Source organism: Prionailurus viverrinus, chromosome D3 (genome assembly GCF_022837055.1).
Source record: "Prionailurus viverrinus isolate Anna chromosome D3, UM_Priviv_1.0, whole genome shotgun sequence".
NCBI classification, from domain to species: Eukaryota; Metazoa; Chordata; class Mammalia; order Carnivora; family Felidae; genus Prionailurus; species Prionailurus viverrinus.
The window spans coordinates 929915-948753 of record NC_062572.1 but is presented as its reverse complement, the minus strand read 5'-3'; the positions used below and the strand labels follow the sequence as shown (position 1 = coordinate 948753).

General features: G+C 65.7%; 1 protein-coding gene across 11 annotated transcripts in view; it reads left to right on the top strand.

The window, feature by feature from the left end:
• FBRSL1 (fibrosin like 1) overlaps positions 1-18839 on the top strand; it is a 78961-nt gene that overhangs the window by 10913 nt on the left and 49209 nt on the right. For 10 of the 11 annotated variants that reach the window (XR_007145681.1, XM_047826883.1, XM_047826882.1 and 7 more), the window contains exon 2: positions 5518-5718. Coding sequence is in view for 10 of the 11 variants with exons in the window: in XM_047826883.1 (XP_047682839.1) it covers positions 5518-5718 (201 nt within the window). In the remaining variant the exon portion in view is untranslated. Of the gene's footprint in view, positions 1-5517; positions 5719-6563; positions 9167-18839 lie in introns of those variants that run through there. The other variant, XM_047826887.1, reaches the window with a different exon arrangement.

Below are 18839 nucleotides of genomic sequence, written 5' to 3'. Positions count from 1 at the left end.
CTGAGTCCCAGAGGTTCTGGGAGACCAGCAGCCTCGGCCAGGGGAGGTGGGGAGGTGGGCCGGGGAGGGTGAGTCCCAGGTGGGCCAGGCCTTCCACTCCACCGAGGGGGTGCCCGTGCTTGGCAATGAAGGGTGGGTTCTCTGTGACCCTGGGGGCTCAGACCCAGGTGCCGGGGGAGAGGCCCCAGCGCAGCTCCGGGAGCGGAGGGGGCGCCCACCTGGCTCCGGCACCATGCCTTTGCCTGCTGGGTCTGGGAGCTGGAGGGGCCCGGCCCACGTAGGAACTGGCAGCCTCAGCCCTCGGTGAGAGAGAATCTGGGTCTGTGTTTGCCGGCTATAATGACTCGTGTCTGTGCGCGGTCGGTTTACCGAAGTGCAGTCAGAGATCTTACGGGTACTGCATAGTGAGAACAGTTAGGGGAGCTAAAAACAGTCCCATAAAATTGCTGCACGAAAATCTAATCACTGGTCTCACGTCACCGAGCACCCCTACCCCCTCGTGGCCCGGGGGGGACCGGGAGCATCGCCATGGGGCCGTCGCCTCAGGCCTCGAGGGTGGGGGACTGCCGTGTTTGGCCGCATCTGCCCTTCTGTCCGTGCGGCTCACAGACGGGTCTGTGGGCGGAAGGCAGCCCGTGAACACATGACCCGGCCCTGACCCTGACCGCTGGAGGTGGTCCCGGCTCGCCCCAAACCATCGCTGCGGCCTCGGCAGGGCGCGCGCTCCGCTCCTCCGGGCGCGTGGCGTGGGTCCCCGAGCAGCGCACCGCGTGTCCCGTGGCTCAGACGCCAGCCCACTGCTCGCCTTGGCCTCCCTCCCTGCGGATCTCTCCAGAGGGTCTCTCTGCTTGCGGATGTGCCCTGGCCCTTGGTGGGGCCATCGTTGCTGTGACGGCTTGGCCCCGCCCAGGGCGGTCGGCACAGTCTGGGCACAGCTGTCCCAGTCGGGTGATGAGGGGGGCCCCGCGATTGGGACCAGGGGCAGCCCTACCTCCAGAGCAGGCTCAGAGGGCGCAGAACTCTGGCAGCGTGCACCTGGGCTTGGGCGAGCCTCCAGATCTGGCCCAGCCTCGCGCGGGGTCGGGGTCAGCATAGCGAGGGAGGGGCAGCCCCGGCCTGGCGGTGCCAGGAAAGGGCCAGCCAGACGTCGCAGCAGTGCCCCGAGGCAGGGTCTATTGAGTCCTGTGGCTGGGAGCCCCCAGGATGCACAGCTCAGAGATGCCTGGGGCCACTCTCAGGGCAGTGGCTGGGTGGGGGACGGCCGCCTCTGGATCCCGGTGCGGCACCAGGCCTCTTGCCTGCTGGAGCCAGGAGGGAGCCTGTGGTGTCGCCGGGGCCTGCCGCCTGCCGGCTCGCCCTCTGCGGGGCCCCGGCCAGGCGCCTTCCCGGCTCCCGTGCTCTTCCAGACATGGGAGCTCCTGCCCGAGGGCCTCACCTGCCCCCACTGGCCCATGGCCTCCAGCCCAGGAAAGCGAGGGTGTCTGGCTGTGGGCGGGATGGAGCTGGACCAAGTCCAGGCGGCGGGGGGGGAGGCCCCGTCACTGATATTTCAAGGGTTCTGACAGTTTAGTTTCCCAGTTTGTTGTTCAGAAGACACAAGCAGTGTCATAGCGGGTTTACAGAAGGTGTGAGGCGTTGAATGGCTTGTGGCTGACCGATGCGTGAGAGATGTGGTGACTGGGTGTGTCTGGAGAGGTGGCCTGGAGTTGCCCCGAGGCCATTCCGGAACCCACAGAGGGGCGGAGGCAGGGCCTAGACGGAGGCCTTCGTGGAGCCCACGGCCCGCTCTGCGGTTGACGGTTCACCACACGTGCTCTGCAGCGCGTCTGCCCTTCCGTCCATCTATCCTGTTGTGTCAGTTTTGATTACAAGTGCTCCTTAGAAAGACGGATCCCAGCCCAGCCCAGTTCCCCGAGGGGCAGGCTGTTCCCACGGGTTCCGTGGTCCGTAGTGAGACGTTAACGCGTGCCGGGCTCTGCTCTTGCCGATGGCGTGCCCCGTGGCCGGCCTCTTCTCCACCCAGGTCTCCAACGGGGGGGGGGGGGGGGGGGGGTGCTTCAGAGGCTGGCCCCCGGGCCAGAAACTGTGTCTGTGGGCTTACCTGGTGGGAAGGTCCTAGAAGCCGTTCCTGCTCCATCAGAACAAGCGGCTGCGGGGGACTCACCTCACCGTGACTCAGGAGCACGCCGTGTGGCCGTGTGGAGTCACGCAGTGGCAGGATGCCCACTTCTCGCAGGAGGCGGCGGCCCCCAGGAATCTGGGGCGGGGGGGTGGGGGGGGGGCTGGCTGCTCTCTGCGGCGGTACGGAGGTGTGGGTGGCGCATGGCGGGCGCGTGGTGTGCGCACACCCGGGCATGGAGAGCCTGGGGTGGGGCCCTGGAGCCCATCCAGTGGGGCTACGGCACAGAGCGGGCCTGGCAGAGACCCCCCCCCCCCCCCGCCCCGTCCTGCTCGGGGACTCCCCCGGGCTATGCGAGTGTGCACCTGTGTGAGCATTGCGCGTGTGCGTGCGTGGTGGCATGCCTCTGACTCCCGCCCTCCTCGTCGTGTCCACACACACTTGGGGCTGTGTCCGCACCTGCCCTGACGTGGTCAGCGTCCCCCAGGGGCCCGGACGTTCGGTGAGGGTGTCTCTGGACAAGGTTAGCATGTACATCTGTGAACCCTGCCCCGTGTGCTTGCATCCCATCTGATCGACCGAGGGCCTGAACAGAACAGAAAGGCCCGGCTTTTCCTGCTGCCTCGAGCCGGGACAGGGGTTTTCTCCGGCCCCGGGGAGGGAATCCACACCAGACCTCGGGGCATCCGGGCCCCCACAGTTGTGTGGCCGGCTCCCCCTAGCGAGGCTCCCCACATACACGTGCCCTGCCGCTCTGTTTCTCCGGAAAGCCCTGGCCGATACACCCCTACAGCATTGCAGGCTCTGACACAGCCTGCTGGGCCCACCCTCTGTCCCACGATGGGAGGTTGGGGCCGGGCAGGGTGTCCGAGGCAGGGGCGGTGAGGTTCTGAGGCTCTGGCACCCTGCAGTTGACTGGCAGCATCCGGTGGGGGCCTCGCTGTTCTCTAGGGCCTGTGTGGGAGGGAACGGCCTGTTAGCAGCAACGGCGACCCGGGGCAGGAGGCTGAAAGCTACGAGTTGGAGCGAGACTGTCTGGAAGGAGGCACGGCACTCGTGTGTTGTGGGGGCACCGGGAGCCCAGGACTATTCAGAGCCTTGCACGTGCAGAGCGGGCTGCGGTCTTTACCGAGACCTTCCCGTCCCTGGAGGGACTGCCTCGGTTTTCTTCCCCAGGGACGCCTGTGGCTGTATGAGCCAGGGAGGCGGGCATGAGAGAGGGAGCATGGAGCTCCTTTGCCACCTCAGGGCCTTTGCACTGGCTGCTCCTCTCTGGGCGGCTCCCATGGGTCCTCCCTAAGCAGCTCTCAAGTGGGCCCTTCCCTTCAGCTCCCCTGCTTGGGTTGCCCTCCTGTCCCTTTGGGCCAACTCCCTTCTGAGCTGGTCACTGGTGCCTGGACTGGCATAGTCAGTGCTGAGCACCGGCTTTGTGTATGCAGACGTGGGGGAGGGGGCCCACGGAGTCCAGAGTCCGCCTGATACCCACGGGTAGGGAGGGAGCGCGGCGGTCTCGGTGTGAGCAGGGCCGCCATGTTGGGGTGTGGGGGAGTGGCCCCTGTGTGCTGAGATAAGCAGGGGCGCCAAGAGCTTCAGAGGGGCACGAGGACTTGTGACCAGGACTCCAGGACAGGCTGTAGATGCGCCAGCGACCCGCGGTGTCCCTGGGGTCTGAGATTCCAGAGGGCGGGCGTGGGAAAGGGTCTGTCCCGTCTGGGAAGTGAGGGTCCACCGCTGCTGTGTCACAAGCCCGCGGAGCTCTGGGCAGAGCCCTATAGCCTGGGCGAAGGTGGGCATCAGACTTAGGGCAGAGCTTCAGCGAGGGACAGTCCCTGACCGAGAGGTGTCCCAGGACGGGTGCCAGCTTGGTCTCCCTCTCCCTTCCCGTTGCCCCTTGGCCCTAGGGAGCGGGGAGGGGCGCAGGAGGGTGCACGCTCGGCCTTTAGCGTCGGTTCAGAGGTGAGAGGCTTTGAGGGGCTGTCCTCCCTCCGTGTGACTGTGATTTCGGGCCCCTCAGGAGAGTCCTGGGGGCGTGGGGCATCCCACCCTACGTGAGGGGGAGTCTGCCGCCCCCACATGTGCGTGGTTGCTCCCGGCCCAGGCTGTGGAGTCACATGGGGCGGGACAGTCACGGGAGCTTCTGTGCCCGGACAGATGGTTCTAGTCCGGCCAGCCTGGTGGGGCCGCTGGCGCTGGGTCGGAGGACCTCGCCGGACAAGGAACAGCATGTCCCTGTCTCCGTCGCCAGGCCAGGGCACCGCAACAGACTGGGAATCCGGTTCTTGCTGCCACCTACCTGGGTGGGCTGAGGCCCCTGAGGCCTGGCGGTGGCCGGGTGCCCACCCGAGAGCAGAGGCCTCAGGAAGCATTTCCTGTGGGGACGTGAGGGTGTCACCTGGGGCGTGGGGGAGCCTCTCCGCCATGGGCATCACTTTCATCCGGGCCCTCTTCCCCTCCCCCTGGGGTGAATGCTTTCAGAACCCTCCGGGTCCCTTTTTGCGGTTCCCTCCCTCTTCTTCGGCAGCCCAGTGGGGACGGTGCCTCCCACCCCACCCCACGGACCCAAGCAGGAGGGTGGCGGGTGACACTCTACCTGCCCACCACCAAGCAATGCCAGGCCCTCCTGGGCTCTGGGCTCACTGGCCGGACTGCAGGTGTGCTGGGTGCGGGACCACCTCTGCAGAGCAGGAGCAGTGCACGGTGGTGCGGGGACCCCGCGGGGCATGAGAGAGAGCCGGCTGCTGTTGTTGGCATCTGCACGGCACATGCTCAGTAAATACCTGCTGCGTGCCGGGCCCTGCCTTGGGCACCAGGTGCAGCTATGAACGAGATGGGCACAAGTCCCCGTTCTAGGGAGGGGCCTGGGGTCCCCGGAGGTCTGCACACCCGGCCGAGTCTGGGACTGATTTCCTAAGACGGGCCTCCGTGATATCAGGGTGCCAGGCTGCGTGCAGCTGGGTGGGCAGGTAGATCCCCGGGTTGCCCCAGGGGCCGGTCGTCATGTGCTGTGGGCACGGCCTGCAGTTCCGGAACCCAGGGCACCCTAGGCGGGGGCTGCGCCTCACCAGGGCCAGTGCAGCCATCGGTCCCGGCACCCACCCAGTTCTGGGCCAAGGATCAGGGCCCCCCGTGATCAGGTGGTGCCCCTTGGGAAGCCTGCTCCCTTATGCAGCTTTGTTGCAGCTCCCCCTGCCCCCCACCTGTCCTGACAGGCCCACCCAAGTCCCCCCCCACCCCCGTCCGCCCTCCTCCTGAGCTGTGATCCCAGCAGGGGGGCCTGGCGCCTTCAGGCGGGTGCGGTCACACACCCGGGGCCCGCCCTCAGCACAGCATGGCCTGACACAGTGTCACTGGAGGGATGACACTGCCAATTAACCGGCCTTGTCCTTCTTCACTCGCAGAAGGACATGGCCCTGAAGCCACACGAGCGGAAGGAGAAATGGGAGCGTCGCCTTGCCAAGAAGCCCCGTGAGTCAGAAAACTGCCCGTCTGCAGAACCAAGCGAGAACGGGCGGCCCCTGGAGATGGGCAGCCCTGAGCAGGACCTGGAGCCTGCCTGTGACCGGGGGAAGAAGAAGGTCCCCCTGCAGCCCACCAAGCAGGTGAGCCCTGGGCCCCGCCCCCACTCAGAACCGTGGTCTCTGTGCCCTCGGGGCCACACCAGCACCTGGACACCACCGTCGGCATCCGGGCCCGCCTGGCAACGTGCTCCATCGTTGTTGGGCAGGGGGTGCGGGGCACACGTGGACTGGGGCCCCAGGCAGCTGCTCACCGTGAGCCCGGGGCCCGAGCAGACGGAAGACACCCCCCCCCCCCCCCCCCCCCCCCGGTGGGTCCCAGCCGGAGAGGCCGGGCTGGGAGCGCAGGCACTGGGGGTGGGGGAGCGTGCACTCGGGGCAGGAGGGCGCACCCGCTGCTAGGCCGGCCCCGTTTCCCCATCGCGTCTGTCAGGCTCCGCCGACCACGGGGTGTCCGGCGTGTCTGTAATGCGCGGGGGGCCAGGTTCAGTGCTGGGTGCTCTCCGCCTGCCGGACGTCTGTGGAGCGCAGCGTACCTGTGGGGGGAGGGGGGGCCACGTGACTTCGCGGTCAGGGGTCCAGGTGCGGGGAGCAGCCCCTCCGCAGCCCCTCCCGCCCAGGGGCCTCCCCCCATGGCGGGAGGGGCCGTCCTCGCTGTCCCCAGAGCCCAGCCGGGATGGGACGGGGAGCCTGGGACCAGGGGCTGTGTCCCGGCTGCCGGCTCGGTCCTGCAGCTGCTCTCCTCCTCGGGGACTCGCTGGTTTGCGCCTTCTTTTCAGAGAGGGGTTCTTCTCGCTGTTCCACGCTCCCCTTCAGCTCCCTTGGGGATTGGGCTGCTGGTGAGGGGCAGCATGTCTCCGGGCCCCGGGCTGGTCGGGGGGTGTGCAGGCACGCCTGCCCGGGTGGACACGTGCTCTTTCTTCCAGCAGGTGTGCTCCCCAGAAGGGGGGCCGCTCCCAGCCAGCCACTGGGACCAGAACGGCCCGGCCCAGCTCCAGCAGCAGCTCCAGCCCAGCCAGCCCCAGGGGTCACCCCCAGCCCCGTGTCAGCGCTGCCAGCCCCGTCGGGCTCTCCCGGACCCCGGGCAGCCCTGCCGGCCCCAGCCGCCACTCCCGGGTCAGCGCAGCTGGCCCCAGCGGTCACTTCTGGGCCCAAGACAGCCCTGCCGGCCCCGGCGGTCACTTCTGGGCCCAGGTCAGCCCTGCCGGCCCCAGCGGCTGCTTCCAGCCCCAGATGAGCACTGCCGGCCCCAGCGGTCACTCCTGGCTCAGCCCTGCCGGCCGCGCTGGGGGCTCCTAAGCCCCAGGCAACGCTGTCGGCCCCTGCGGTCCCTGCTGGCCCCGTGCCACCTCTGCCGGCCCCTGCGGTCCCTGCTGGCCCCGTGCCACCTCTGCCGGCCGCTGCGGTCCCTCCTGGCCCTCTGGCACCGCTGCCGGCCCCTGCGGTCATGGGTGGCTCCCTGTCTCCGCGGCCAGCCCAGCCGGGCGTCCTCAGGACAGCGGGGCCGGCCCCCACAGTCACTCCTCCTGCTGCGTCCACGCCGCCGGCCCGCCGCCTCACTTGCGGGCCAGTGCTGCTGCCCCCGGCGGGTGCTCCTAGCCCCGTGCCAGCCCCGGAGGTCCCTCCTGGGCCAGCCCAGCCACCCCCAGGGGTCACTGCTGGGCCTCAGTCAGCCCCAGCAGTTAGTTGAGGCCCCAGAGCACCCTGGCCCCCCGAAACATTCGCTGCTGGGCCCCGGACAGCCGTGCCAACAAAAGCGGCCACTCATGGGCCCAGAACAGCCTCGTCCGCCCAAGCGGCCACTCCTGGGCCCAGAACAGCCCTGCCGACGAAAGCGGCCACTCCTGGGCCCAAAGCAGCCGTGCCAGCCCCTGCAGTCACTTCTGGGCCCCAGCCAGCCCTGCAAACCCCAGCCTTTACTCCCCATCCCTGAGCCCCCGTCACTCCTGGGCCGGCCTGCTCCGCCCCGCCGGCCCCTCCTGGGGCCCCTGAGCCAGCCGCGGCGCTCCCTGCTGGACCTGGTACGGGCCCATCAGCCCCAGCTCTCACTCCTGGCAGTGGGCCGGCCCTGCAGGCCCCTGAGGTCACGACGGACTCGGTCCTCCACCCCTGCGGTGGCCCGCCAGGCCCCATCTGTGAGCCCTGGAGCCTGATGCCCGGTTTCTGTACCACCCTGGGTGTGGCTGTGCTGGGCACCTATGTTGCCAAGACTGGCCAGAGGCCTTCGCCAGACAGGCCGGGCCGTTCGTGGTTGCAAACTGAGGTTTCAGCAGAGGCAGCCCCCTGCAGAGCCGCCACCGGGCTGAGGCCCACCTGCACCAGGAGGAGGGGAGAGGACCCCCAGCATCTTCCCCCCCCCGCCCCCCCCGCCACACCCGCCCCCATCGTGCCCGCTACCCTGTGATGTACACGCCCCTAAGAGAGCGAACACGGCTGCCCCCCGAGGGCTCAGGCTTCTCGCAGGGGGTCTCGGTGCCTCTGTGCCTCCGAAGTGCCCACGTGTCCTTGTGTGTCGGAGTCTTTGTGCACACCCGCCCCAGGTGTGTGCTGCCCCTCAAGTGTTTGTGTGCAGCGTGTGCGTGCATGTACGTGGTGTGTGTGCATACGTGGCGTGGGGCTTGCCAGCTGCAGGCCTGGCGCTCCTTGGGCCCCAACCCAGCTGGCCAGCGCGCATCCCCCACCCCTAGGCCGGAAGCGGGCTCTGCTGGGGCCCGGCCACAGGTCCCACTCGCCTCCCCTCTAGCCCAGGGTGGGGATGTGTGTCCACCTCCCGGGTTCTGTGAATGCAGGGAGGGGACGGACGCAAGGGCGCTCAGGCTGTCTGTGGCCACTTAGGAACTGGTGGTGACAAGGAGGGCCTCCCCCCCGCCCCGCCTCCACTGAAGGAGGCCAAGCACTGAAGCAGAGGCAGAGTGTCCCATCCCCCCCAGCTCTGGACCAGGAGGGCCCCAGGCTGTTCTCGGAGCGCCTCCTCCCGGCCTCCCACTCAGCCTGTGCAGCCGTCAGCTGCCAGCCCCCCAGGGTCTTCCCTCTTGGGACAGACCTCACACTACAGGGCTTTCCCTGCCCTCCGCCCACCCCACACCTGTGCTCAGGGGTCGCCCGTTCCTCACCCCAGACCCCTGGCTCGGGGCAGTCCCACACTGGTGCTCCCGGAGTCCTGGGCGTGAGGCGAGGGCTCGGCTCTGACTCTCCGGGATTTGAGGGTCTCTGGGAGAGGGGACCGCAGCCCTCTCTGGAGAGCATCAGCCACCTGAGGGTGGCCCGGCTGTGCTCCCACCAGCCTTTTCTGTGCCCAGTCTCACGGGGCTGCGACGGCCACTCGCGTGCTGATCCTGTTTGCGAAGGCCTCGGAGGTGCCCCACCCCACCCCTCTTGCCCTTTGGGGTCCTGGCTGGCTGGGTGTGGGGTCCGCCCAGAGCAGGGCCCTCAGGCATCTGGTCCTCACCCGGGTCTCCCTCCCAGAAACGCGGGGCTTATTTTTCTGATTAAAGGAAATAAAAAGTGCCGTGCCATTATTTTTATAACAGCATCAGTGAGTGTGTGTCATACGTGAACTGACTTATTCCCACAAGTGGTTTTCTGCACATCTGGACTTGCCTCCCTTTACTGCACACCTGCTGAGCACCAGGAGAGCAGCCTGGGGAGGAGGTGCCCGGGGAGGGGCTGCCCGGGGAGGGGTGCAGGGCCTGGACACGGCTCGCCATGCTGTGTGATGTGTGTTCGGCCGGGGGGGGGGGGGGGGCACCGCGCTCACTTTAATTGCTGTCCAGGCCTCCGTGGCCGGCCCGGCCCTCACACCATTTCGTGTTCCTCAGAGTCCCTGCTCTAGAAGGGGTCTTTCTCTGGGGGCTGCAGAAGAGGCCGTGGAGGCTTGTCGTGGACTGTACCGCCCCTCCCTCGCCCCGCCCCGGAGCCCTGCTGACCTGAGGGCCGCAGTGCTGGAATCTTCCCTGTTGGTTCTGTGCAGGCTCGTGGGTGGGGTCAGGCAGGTGTGAACCGTGCCGCCGCCACCTTCTAGGCCTTTCCGCTCTGGGAGTGTTGGCCCTGGCACTTGAGTGCCTATGTGGGGGAAACGGTGCTGGTCCACAGGAGAGGGTAGGCGACCACAGCCCCCCTAGGCTGGGCCCACTTCTTCCCCTCTGGAGCGACGCCGCCATGGGTGACCCACGGCGCCCTCGGACCCATGCTCTTCTTTGCCTGAAGACGTGCTGAGGAAGCAGCTCTTGTCCCATGAGAACCCAGAGGGGCCCCTGCAAGGCCCTAGGGGACCCCACCCCACACCGTGGCCGCAGCCGGCTTTGGGTTCAAAGTGACGGGTCCCCGAGGGGAGTGCATTCTGGGGAGGCGACCACGTGCTGGGGGGGAGGGGGCTGCACCACGTGGGCTGTGTCCTGGGGCGGGGGGCTGTTGGCACCCTCGTCGCCCTGAGGAAACGAGGGTCCTGTGTGGCCACACCTTGGATGTGTCTGGCAGCTGGTAATCTGGGTCTTTCTGTGGGTTTGGAGACGCGAACCGGCAGCTCGTTCTAATGTTACGAATCACTCGTTGGCCAAAGGACACACCTGCATGGGCCCCTGCGTGGCCTGGGGTAGAGAGAGGCTTGGGCTCCAGCGGATGTGGCCCGCCCTGTTGTGGGGAGAGTGGGGCAGCTCTGCCTGGCGTTTGGGGGGTGGAACGAGTCCTCGGGTGCCGTGGGTTCCAGGGGACCCCTCGGATGGGGACCGGAGCTGGGCGCCGCGCTTTGCGGGGGTCTTCCTCCAAGCCCCACAGCCCGCCTCTTGCAAGCCCGCACCTCCCCGTCAGCCTCAGCGGATGGGGCCCTGGGGAGGAGACCATACCCCATCCCTGCTGTGCCCCGGGGAGCAAGGGCAGCGGTGGTGGGGCTGGGGTGGTGGTTCGCAGGGAGGGGAGGGCCCTCCTGAGCACGGGGACCCCCTGGTGGGCCTCATCCAGCACTTGCCCGGGTCGCCCCGGTCCAGGGCCCCCTGGAAGAGCTCGTCTGCCCCACGCGCATATCTGCGTGTGTGTGTGTGTGTCCGTCCGTGTCCCCGTCTGAGTGTGGCGGTGCTCTCCGAGCGGGCTCCCAGCTCAGGTGGATGCCCGAGCCCTCCCGACACGTCCTGCCCCGTCACGCAGACGCCCAGGGAGGAGGAGCCCTGGGCCGGCCCGCCGCTCCATGAGTGAGGATTGCACCAGCACCTCCATTACCAGGTGCTGCTCCGGGCCCTGAAGAGGCGTCCGTCCAACGCAGACCAGCCCTGCCCCCTGGAGCTCAGATCTAGCCGGGCGGCCTGTGGCTCAGTCACTCATTGGGTTAGAAGGGGCCGGCGTGCATCCAGGCTGCCCCTGCCCTGGCCTGAGGCTGTGGGGACCACCACCCATCCGGGCAGCTTGCCGAACCCAGGGAGCTTGAGGAAGGTGGCGTCCGTGTCCGCCGCCCACTTGGCCTGGGGGGATTCGGCAAGAAGCCTGCCCCAGGCCTGGGTTGGGGCCCCAACACTTGAGGGGGCCCCGGCCTTGTTCAAAGGCAAGTCTGGTCCTGCGGGTGGAGCCTGCCGGCAGCGTTGCGTGATGGGTGGGGTCCTGGCCAGACCACGCAGCCGTGAACACTCTGGTGGCCACGTCAAAATTCGAGAAGGGACAAAATCCATCTAAAGTATTTTAACGTGGTGTGTTCTCAGTGGTATCTTTTCAACGTGCAATCAACGAAACTATCAGCGGGATGTTTCTCTCTCTCTGTAGCAAGTCTCGGGAAGGGGGTGTGGGTCTTGCCGGTATAGACCTCCGCGGGTCAGACGGGTGCGTTCACACGCTCCGTAACCGTGCGGCTTCCGGCCTGGGGGGAGTGGAGGGCGGCCTGGCCTGGGAGGGTCCCCAGGGACCTGTCTCCCTGAGTCTCTCTCCTCACCCTCGTGACTCTTGCTGGATTGCTCACGCTCAGCCAGCCCATGGTTTGAATCCCCGGCACTGGGCCGCAAGGCTGAGCGCGGCAGCCCAGAGCCTCCCCGCGAGCTCTGAACCTCCCCCCGTCCCAGGGGTGAGCTGGCGTCTGCGCGAGAGCCGTCTTGTGCCGCTCACCCCCACCCAAGGCCGGTCCTTGCTTCTACCTTCCGAATGTCTGTCGATGAGATTTCATTAGAAAATAATTCAAAGCGAACGGCCGTCAGGATGCATCATCAGCCGGGGAGCGTGCACTAAGCGGTGTCGGAGCGACCCGGTGCTTGTGCTGGAGGACGAGATGGGCCCGAGACCGGTGGCCACGAGGAGCTGGAGAGGGTGGGTGTGAGGAGGGGAGTGACGCAGGGAACAACAGAGAGAATGACCAGGCCGGAAGCGCCACCGAAGTGACCCCGATCTGGACTGATGAGGAATGAAGAACCCCAGACTCATCCAGGATTGGGCCTGAGACAGGAGACCCCGACACGCCAGGGACGCACAGGGACCGCTCATCCTAGGGAGTCGTCAGCAGGGGGGAGGTGCGCGCTTCCCGAAACGTACGGCTTCCCCAGCGGACCCACGGCGAAGCCGACGAGCTGAATGGTCTCGTGTCCGTAACACGGGTGTCACCGCGCCCCGCCCGCCACCACGGCCCCTGGGCACCTGACAGAAGCTGGCCTCCCCGCCGTCCAGGCCCAACACCCCTGACCCGCTGACGTAGCTTGCCACACCTGGGAGGTAGCGGGCGTTGCTGTCCCCGCGTCTCAGACGAATGTGCTGAGGCCAGACCCCAGAAGCAAAAGCTAACGCGCCCAGGACGAACAGGACAGCAGGCAGCCGGGGTTGGAGCCCAGGCAACTCTGTCCCTGGAGTCTGTGTCCTTGACCTTGACCCTCCTCTGCAAGACCGCGGCGGTGGCAACTGCTGGGTTTCCGGGCTCCTGTCGCCCTGCCGTCTGCAGCCCATCTGAGCATGTCCTTCCCCTGCCGAGAGTGTTCTGGAAGGTTCCCTCTACTCCTGGTGACCTGAGTCACCCTCCTCCCCCGACTTGCCTAGTTTCTGACTGACTGCCGTCCACATTCAGCTCCTGCACTCTCCACCCTGCGAGCCCTCCCTGCCGCTCCAGGCCCCTCCAGGCCCCTCGTGCCCTGTGCACCTGTCCTCAGCTCACAGCCAGGCCCCGTGACCCCGAGCCTGGCAGAGGCAGGCGCTCAGGGAGGCGGGTTCTGGATGCCCCACATGGGCCGTCTGTGCTGTTCCCCATGTCCGTGTCACGTCAGTACTGCATGCCAGGGGACTGGCGTCCTGGCAGGGGCCTCCTTGGCACTCTGGGCAGCTGACTCCGCCCCACGGTGCCTGGGTCTCCTCGCCCGTGTGGTGGGGTAAGGACACTGCTTCCTCAGGGTGGTCGGGAGCGGAGCCTTAATTCAGTGAAGTCTCAGAGCAGCGCCGGGTCCCGAGCCGATGGGAACGGCTGATTCCTACTCGGGGAAGTAGTTGTTCCCACCCGACTCATTCCCACAGCTGGCTTGCGGCTCAGCGGCGCTCGCGGTCCCCAGGCTGGGCTGTGCCGCCGTCGGCACGTCAGCACACAGGTGCGGCCCCTCGGCGGGGGCTCAGCGCTCCCCTCCCCCCCGTCACCCTTCTCAACCCCCAGCCCCGCCTGCCCCTGCCTCTGGGCCCGTTTCCTCCTGTGTAAGGTGAGGTGCCAGCAACCGTACGCGCCTCATGTGCACGCGAGACGGCAAGCAAGTCTGTACGCCTGCCGCGTGCTGGGTCTGTCTTTGCTGCTGGCCTGGTTTTCTTACAGAAGGCTTCTGTGGCCTCCTTGCTGGACCCCCTCGGGTCCCTCCCCAGGAGCAGCAGGCTGGGGCGGGGCTGCCGCAAGCCCTGGGCTCCTGTGAGCTCAGAGGAGGGGACACGGGGGGCCCGGGGTGGCAGGCACCCGGCCCGCCCGGACCCACCTGGCCCTGCGTCAGAGGGAAGGGCTCAGCATTCGGCGTGAGCTCCCTTGTCACTCCCTGTGTGGGGGGTGGATCGGGGGTAGCAGTGAACGTGACAGAAGACGGTCCCTACCTTCACGAAGCTTACATTCCAGTTGGGAAGACAGGTGTGGAACAGGCGGAGGGATTCCGATGTGCCGACGCATCTGCCCGCAAGGGGAGAAGGGGCCCCTGTAGAGCAGGGATCAGGGAGCCTCTCCCAGCCAGCGCGGGGAGGGCCCAAGTGCCCGGCTGTCCTGCAGAGGGGCTCCGGGGGTTGTGAGCAGCTCAGGGCACGAGCTGATGTACTGCCCCCAGTGGGCAGTGGATGGGTAGGAGGTTTCTGCAGGTGCAGGAAGCTCTGGGTGGCTTGAATCAAGTCCTTAGTCTTTCAGGTGATGGGGACGACATCCGAGTGGCTCAGTGGCCCAGCCAAAAAGAGCCCAGAGAACCCCACTCCAGCTTGGGGGCACCACTCCTGAACCCACTCTGATACATTCTGGGGGCCAGACATGACTGCCCATCTTGTCCCTCTGGCAAGGGAGACCACGCCCAGGCACAGACGGGGCTCACAGGCAGCTTGTGTCCCCCAGGGCCTCCTGGCCACACGTCACCTGGGAGTTGGCCTCAGCAGCATCCCTTATAATCTGTTGTGCATCTTACCCGTCTGTCCATCTGTTGGCCCATCCATCACCCACCCATCTACCCACCCAAGTCTCAGTGGGAGAACCTGGCACAGCGGAAGGGGTGACCAGCCTCAGACAACGGCAGCCTGCTCCCTGGCACTGGGCATGGGGACACTTGCACTGCCCGAGCCCCCTTCCCTGCGCCGGACCCCGGGCGTGGTCATCGGGGACAGAGGACAACCTTTCCCACTGAACACTCACAGCGTGATGCAGGGAGACAGACAGGGCAGCCGTGGTCCTGCTTCACTTTCAGAGGGACACTTGGGGCCTTTACGGTCCCTCACCCAGCCTGGTTGATGCAGGAGCGGACAGAGTATTGGGAAGGATTTCTGGAAGAAGCAGGGCTCAAGCTTATCACCCGAGTAGGTGATAGCCAGCGGAGGCACCAGGTTGCATCTGATCCCACATGCAACCCCAAGAACTCCCCCTGTGAGTCTCGGCCGGCCCCACGACCACCCTCCAGGGGACACCAGCCTGAACACACCCAAGCTTAGCCATGACTCGTTTCTCACGTTCTGAGAGGGCTGTTTTAGGTGCACAGCAGTGGAGCCGGCGGCTGTGTGTGTGTGGGGGGGGGGGGGTGGAGGCTGTGTAGGCAGCCGCGTGTGTGTGTGTGTGTGTGTGTGTCTCGGTGGGGGGAAGGGCTTGGTCGCACACCCCAGTGCTCGCCTGCTCCCACCCCATGCACCGAGTGTGCTTGCACTGTCTGTATGAAGGGCGCCTCCCCGGGCTGGCCTTGCTCTGTGACCTTGCCCCAAGGCGGGGCTCCCTGGCAGTTTCTCGTTCACCGAAGAACTGGGCCGGGAGCACAGGCCTCTGCTGGGCATGGGTTTAGGCCCTGGAGCTTGGAGGGTGGGCACGTTGAATGGAACACAGGTTATATGGCAGGGGAGGTGTGGGTGCAGGTTCTGCGGGGTCAGGGGGCCCCACTGAGCCGCAGGGAACTGGGTACCTGTTGCTGGTGAGACGAGCAAGTGGTAGGGGGCCCAGAGGGACAACCAGGCCTGGAGACACTGGAGGGGGCTTCCGGGGCAGAGCTGTGGGTTTGCAGCTGGGACAGTGAGGTCCAGGGACTGAGGGGCACACCAGCCATGGGCAGTCTGCTGTTTCCCCGGTGGCACTGCTGGGTCCTATTCCTTGGGCCCTTTCTCAGCAGCACCCTCTGGACTGGCCACTCACCCCTCACCCCTCACACCCCTGTGGCCTGATCGCCAAGTGGAACCACATGTTGCCTGTCTGCATCCGGCCCAGGAGGCAGACACTCGCTCCTGGGATGTGCAGTGGAGCCCGGGCTGGGGGGCCCTATCGGGGAGAGGTCAGGGGAGGCACACAGCTGGGAGGACACAAGATGGGGTGGCAGCCTGGGAGGTGTCTTGGAAGGGTGAGTTGCCACGGCCTTGTTGTTACTGCCAGAAAGCTCAGGATCCCAGGTGCCCCTGGTACGCCCCAGTCTGAGAGTAGTGTCCCTCACCCCACTAGTCTGATGGCAGTGACCTAAACATGCTAGTTTCAGGGAATGGTCCTCTCCCCACCCTTCTGAGAGCCGTGACCTGGCCCTGCCAGGCTGAGGGCAGTGCCTTATTTCTGCGTATCCCTCAGCCTGAAGGCAGAGTCCCAGCCCCACCAGTCCGAGGGCACGCTCTGGTGGCACACCACCGTGTAGGAGCAGGCTGTTAGATTTGCAAGCCAGTTTCCAGACTGTTGGCAGCTGAGCCAGCCATGGTGTGTTTACACACAGAAGCTGCGGGTGCCCCGTGTCGGGGCTCTCCCCTCCCCCAGGAGGTGCCGTCCCGTAGTTTTCCTATCAGCCTTCTGACTCAGCTCCACGCCTTTACAGGTGTCCCCTCCCCGGCTACCCTGTCCTTTTTCAAAATGCTGTGGTTTTGGTACTTGTGGCTGTTTGCCAGCCATGTGCCAGCCTCTACTTTGTAGGCTTCAGGAGGTGGGGGTGTGCCTGATGTGTTCACTGCCCAGAACAGAGCCAGCTCCTAGGCATCCAGTAAGCATCGGGTGGGTGGGTGGATGGATGAGTGGATCAATGGGTAGATGGATGGATGAGTAGGTGGGCGGGTGGATGGACGGATGGATGGACGGACGGACGGGTGGATGGATGGGTGGACGGACGGATGGACAGACGGGTGGATGAATGGATAGACGATGGATGGATGGGTGGACAGATGGATGGACGGACGGATGGATGGATGGGTGGATGGACGGACGGATGGATGGATGGATGGGTGGACAGACGGATGGACGGATGGATGGGTGGACAGATGAGTGGATGGATGGATGGATGGGTGGATGGATGGATGGATGGATAAATGGAGAATGGATGGGTAGATGGGTGGTGCATTGATGGCTAGATGGGGGATGGACTGATGGGTGGATGGATGGATGGGTGGACGGACAGATGGATAGATGGGTGGATGGACAGATGGATTGACAGACGGACGGACAGATGGATGGACGGATGGATAGGTGGATGGATGGATGGATGAGTGAATGGAGAATGGATGGGTAGATGGGTGGTGCATTGATGGTTAGGTGGGGGATGGGCTGATGGGTGGATGAGTGGATGGACCACAAGGCCCAGTGGTGGGCACAGGCACAGGGGCTCTCACCTACTCTCCCAGGGCAATCAGGGCACCCTCTGGCCCTGGACATGGACTTGAAGGCCCAGGGACTCTGATCTCATCTCTCCAGCTCCAGCTGGAAACAGAGGTGTGCCAACCCTGACCCCCTAGCATGATTGGCCAGTGGTGTTTCTGAGCAGCTAGGGAAGCAGACGGGGCTACAGGACAGTCAGACTGCAGCTTGGGCTATTTGGGGTCCTGACCTGGGGACACAAGTAGGTGACCAGCCATCCCACTGTGTCTGGGATTGGGGTGGTTCCCAGGATGCAGGACTCAGTTTTGCAGGATTTTCTGGGAAATGGGGCTTTCAGAACTAAAACTGGCCACCTGAGGAAGGGTGACAGACCCAGCCTGCCCCTCCTGCAGGGTACCACTGAGGAGTCTGGTTGAGGCACCCTTTCTAGGGCCCAGCTGAGAGACGAGACAGTCTGTATGAGTGTATGAAGTAGAATTCAGGATCCTCCTTCCTGAAATTTCAGCTGCGTATGGGTTGTAACATAGGCCCTCCTTCCCTTTTCCCCTAACCAGTTGTACTTGTGCAGTGAACAGCCTTCACAACTGTACGTGGCAGCCCTGTGTTGGTCCTTTCCTGTTCCTGTAGTGTCTTAGGGTTCAGCTCTTCTCTTCTGGGGCAGGGACCCTGACCCGAGCTAACCTGAACTGCTATCCCCCAGCAGTGAGTGTCGGGCTCATGGGGGTGATTACTAATGATCAGGGCCATGAGTCTCAGCTGGATCCACACCAGAGTCTCCCACAGGGCCTGATGGCACACGGTTTGCGTTTCAGATTCAGTAAGTCTGGGGTGGGACCTGGAAATGTGTATTTGCATTCCTGACAAGTTCCCAGGTGTTGCTGATGCTGCAGGCCCAGGGACCCCACTTTGAGAAGCACTGGACTATGGCTCTTGGGTTCTTAGAGAGGCTCCCCCAAACAAGGCAGAAAGGAGGGTCCCCTGTCTGTCCTGGGGTCCAGGGCAGTTAGAGCCCTGCAGGTGACAACAGTGACACCTGGTGGCTTCTCAGGGCTGGCCCTGGGCCCAGGCTGACAGATTCCTCCACCCCCCACACCCTCCACCCCCACCCTCCCCCGCACGTGTGAGGGACTCCGTTGGCTTCCCCATTTCACAGGTGAGGAAACTGAGGCTTGCCGACAGTCAGAAGAAGCCATTCTGGCCCAGGGTCTGTACATCCACTGCCCAGCTGAGCAGCATGGAGCAGGGGAGGGGGGGGCTCGTGCCTGGGGTGGGGCTAGGACCCTGCCCTCGGCCTGGCTCGGGGAAGGAGGGTGGGAGGCTGCTGGCGAGGCTGGGCCTCCCCTGGGCCTGGGCCCCGGGCTGTGGCTTGTGGATACTAGTTCTATCTTGCCATTTACGCTCTGTTGGCCAACAGCATGGGGCCTGTGGCTTTGGGGGGCTGCACCCCCATCGTGGGACCTGGGGTGGCCCTGGGGAGCCAGGGCTCTGAGGAGAAGCCTTGAGAGAGGCTGAGCCTGGCGTGGGGTCTGCAGGAGGAGGGGCCCAGGCCTGAGGGAGCTTCCCTGGGACTCAGGAATATTTCAGAGCATAGACAGTGCACCTTGCGGTCCCGTCCTGACCTTTGGCCCAGTCGGGGTCTCCAGGCTGGAGGGTGCTTGAGACGAGAGGGCCGGCTGTAGAGGACCGGCTGCAGGCTCTGGGTCCTGGCCAGGGCCCCCTGACCCTGGTCGTGAGGCGGGTTCTGAGGGCTCCTGGAGGGCGCCGGTACTGGGCCGGGAGGCCTGGAGGCAAAGAGGAGGGTAGGACATTCACATGCCCTGCGGCGTCCCCACACTGTCCCACAGGGTCTTGAACAGCACCAGGGGGAGGGGTCGGCTGGATGGTGAACCACCAGCTGAGTCTCCAAGGAGACACCAGGCACGCAGACGAGGTGCGGTCAGCGTGTGTCCCACACACTGACACAGAGGACAGGGCTGCCGGGATGTTCCAG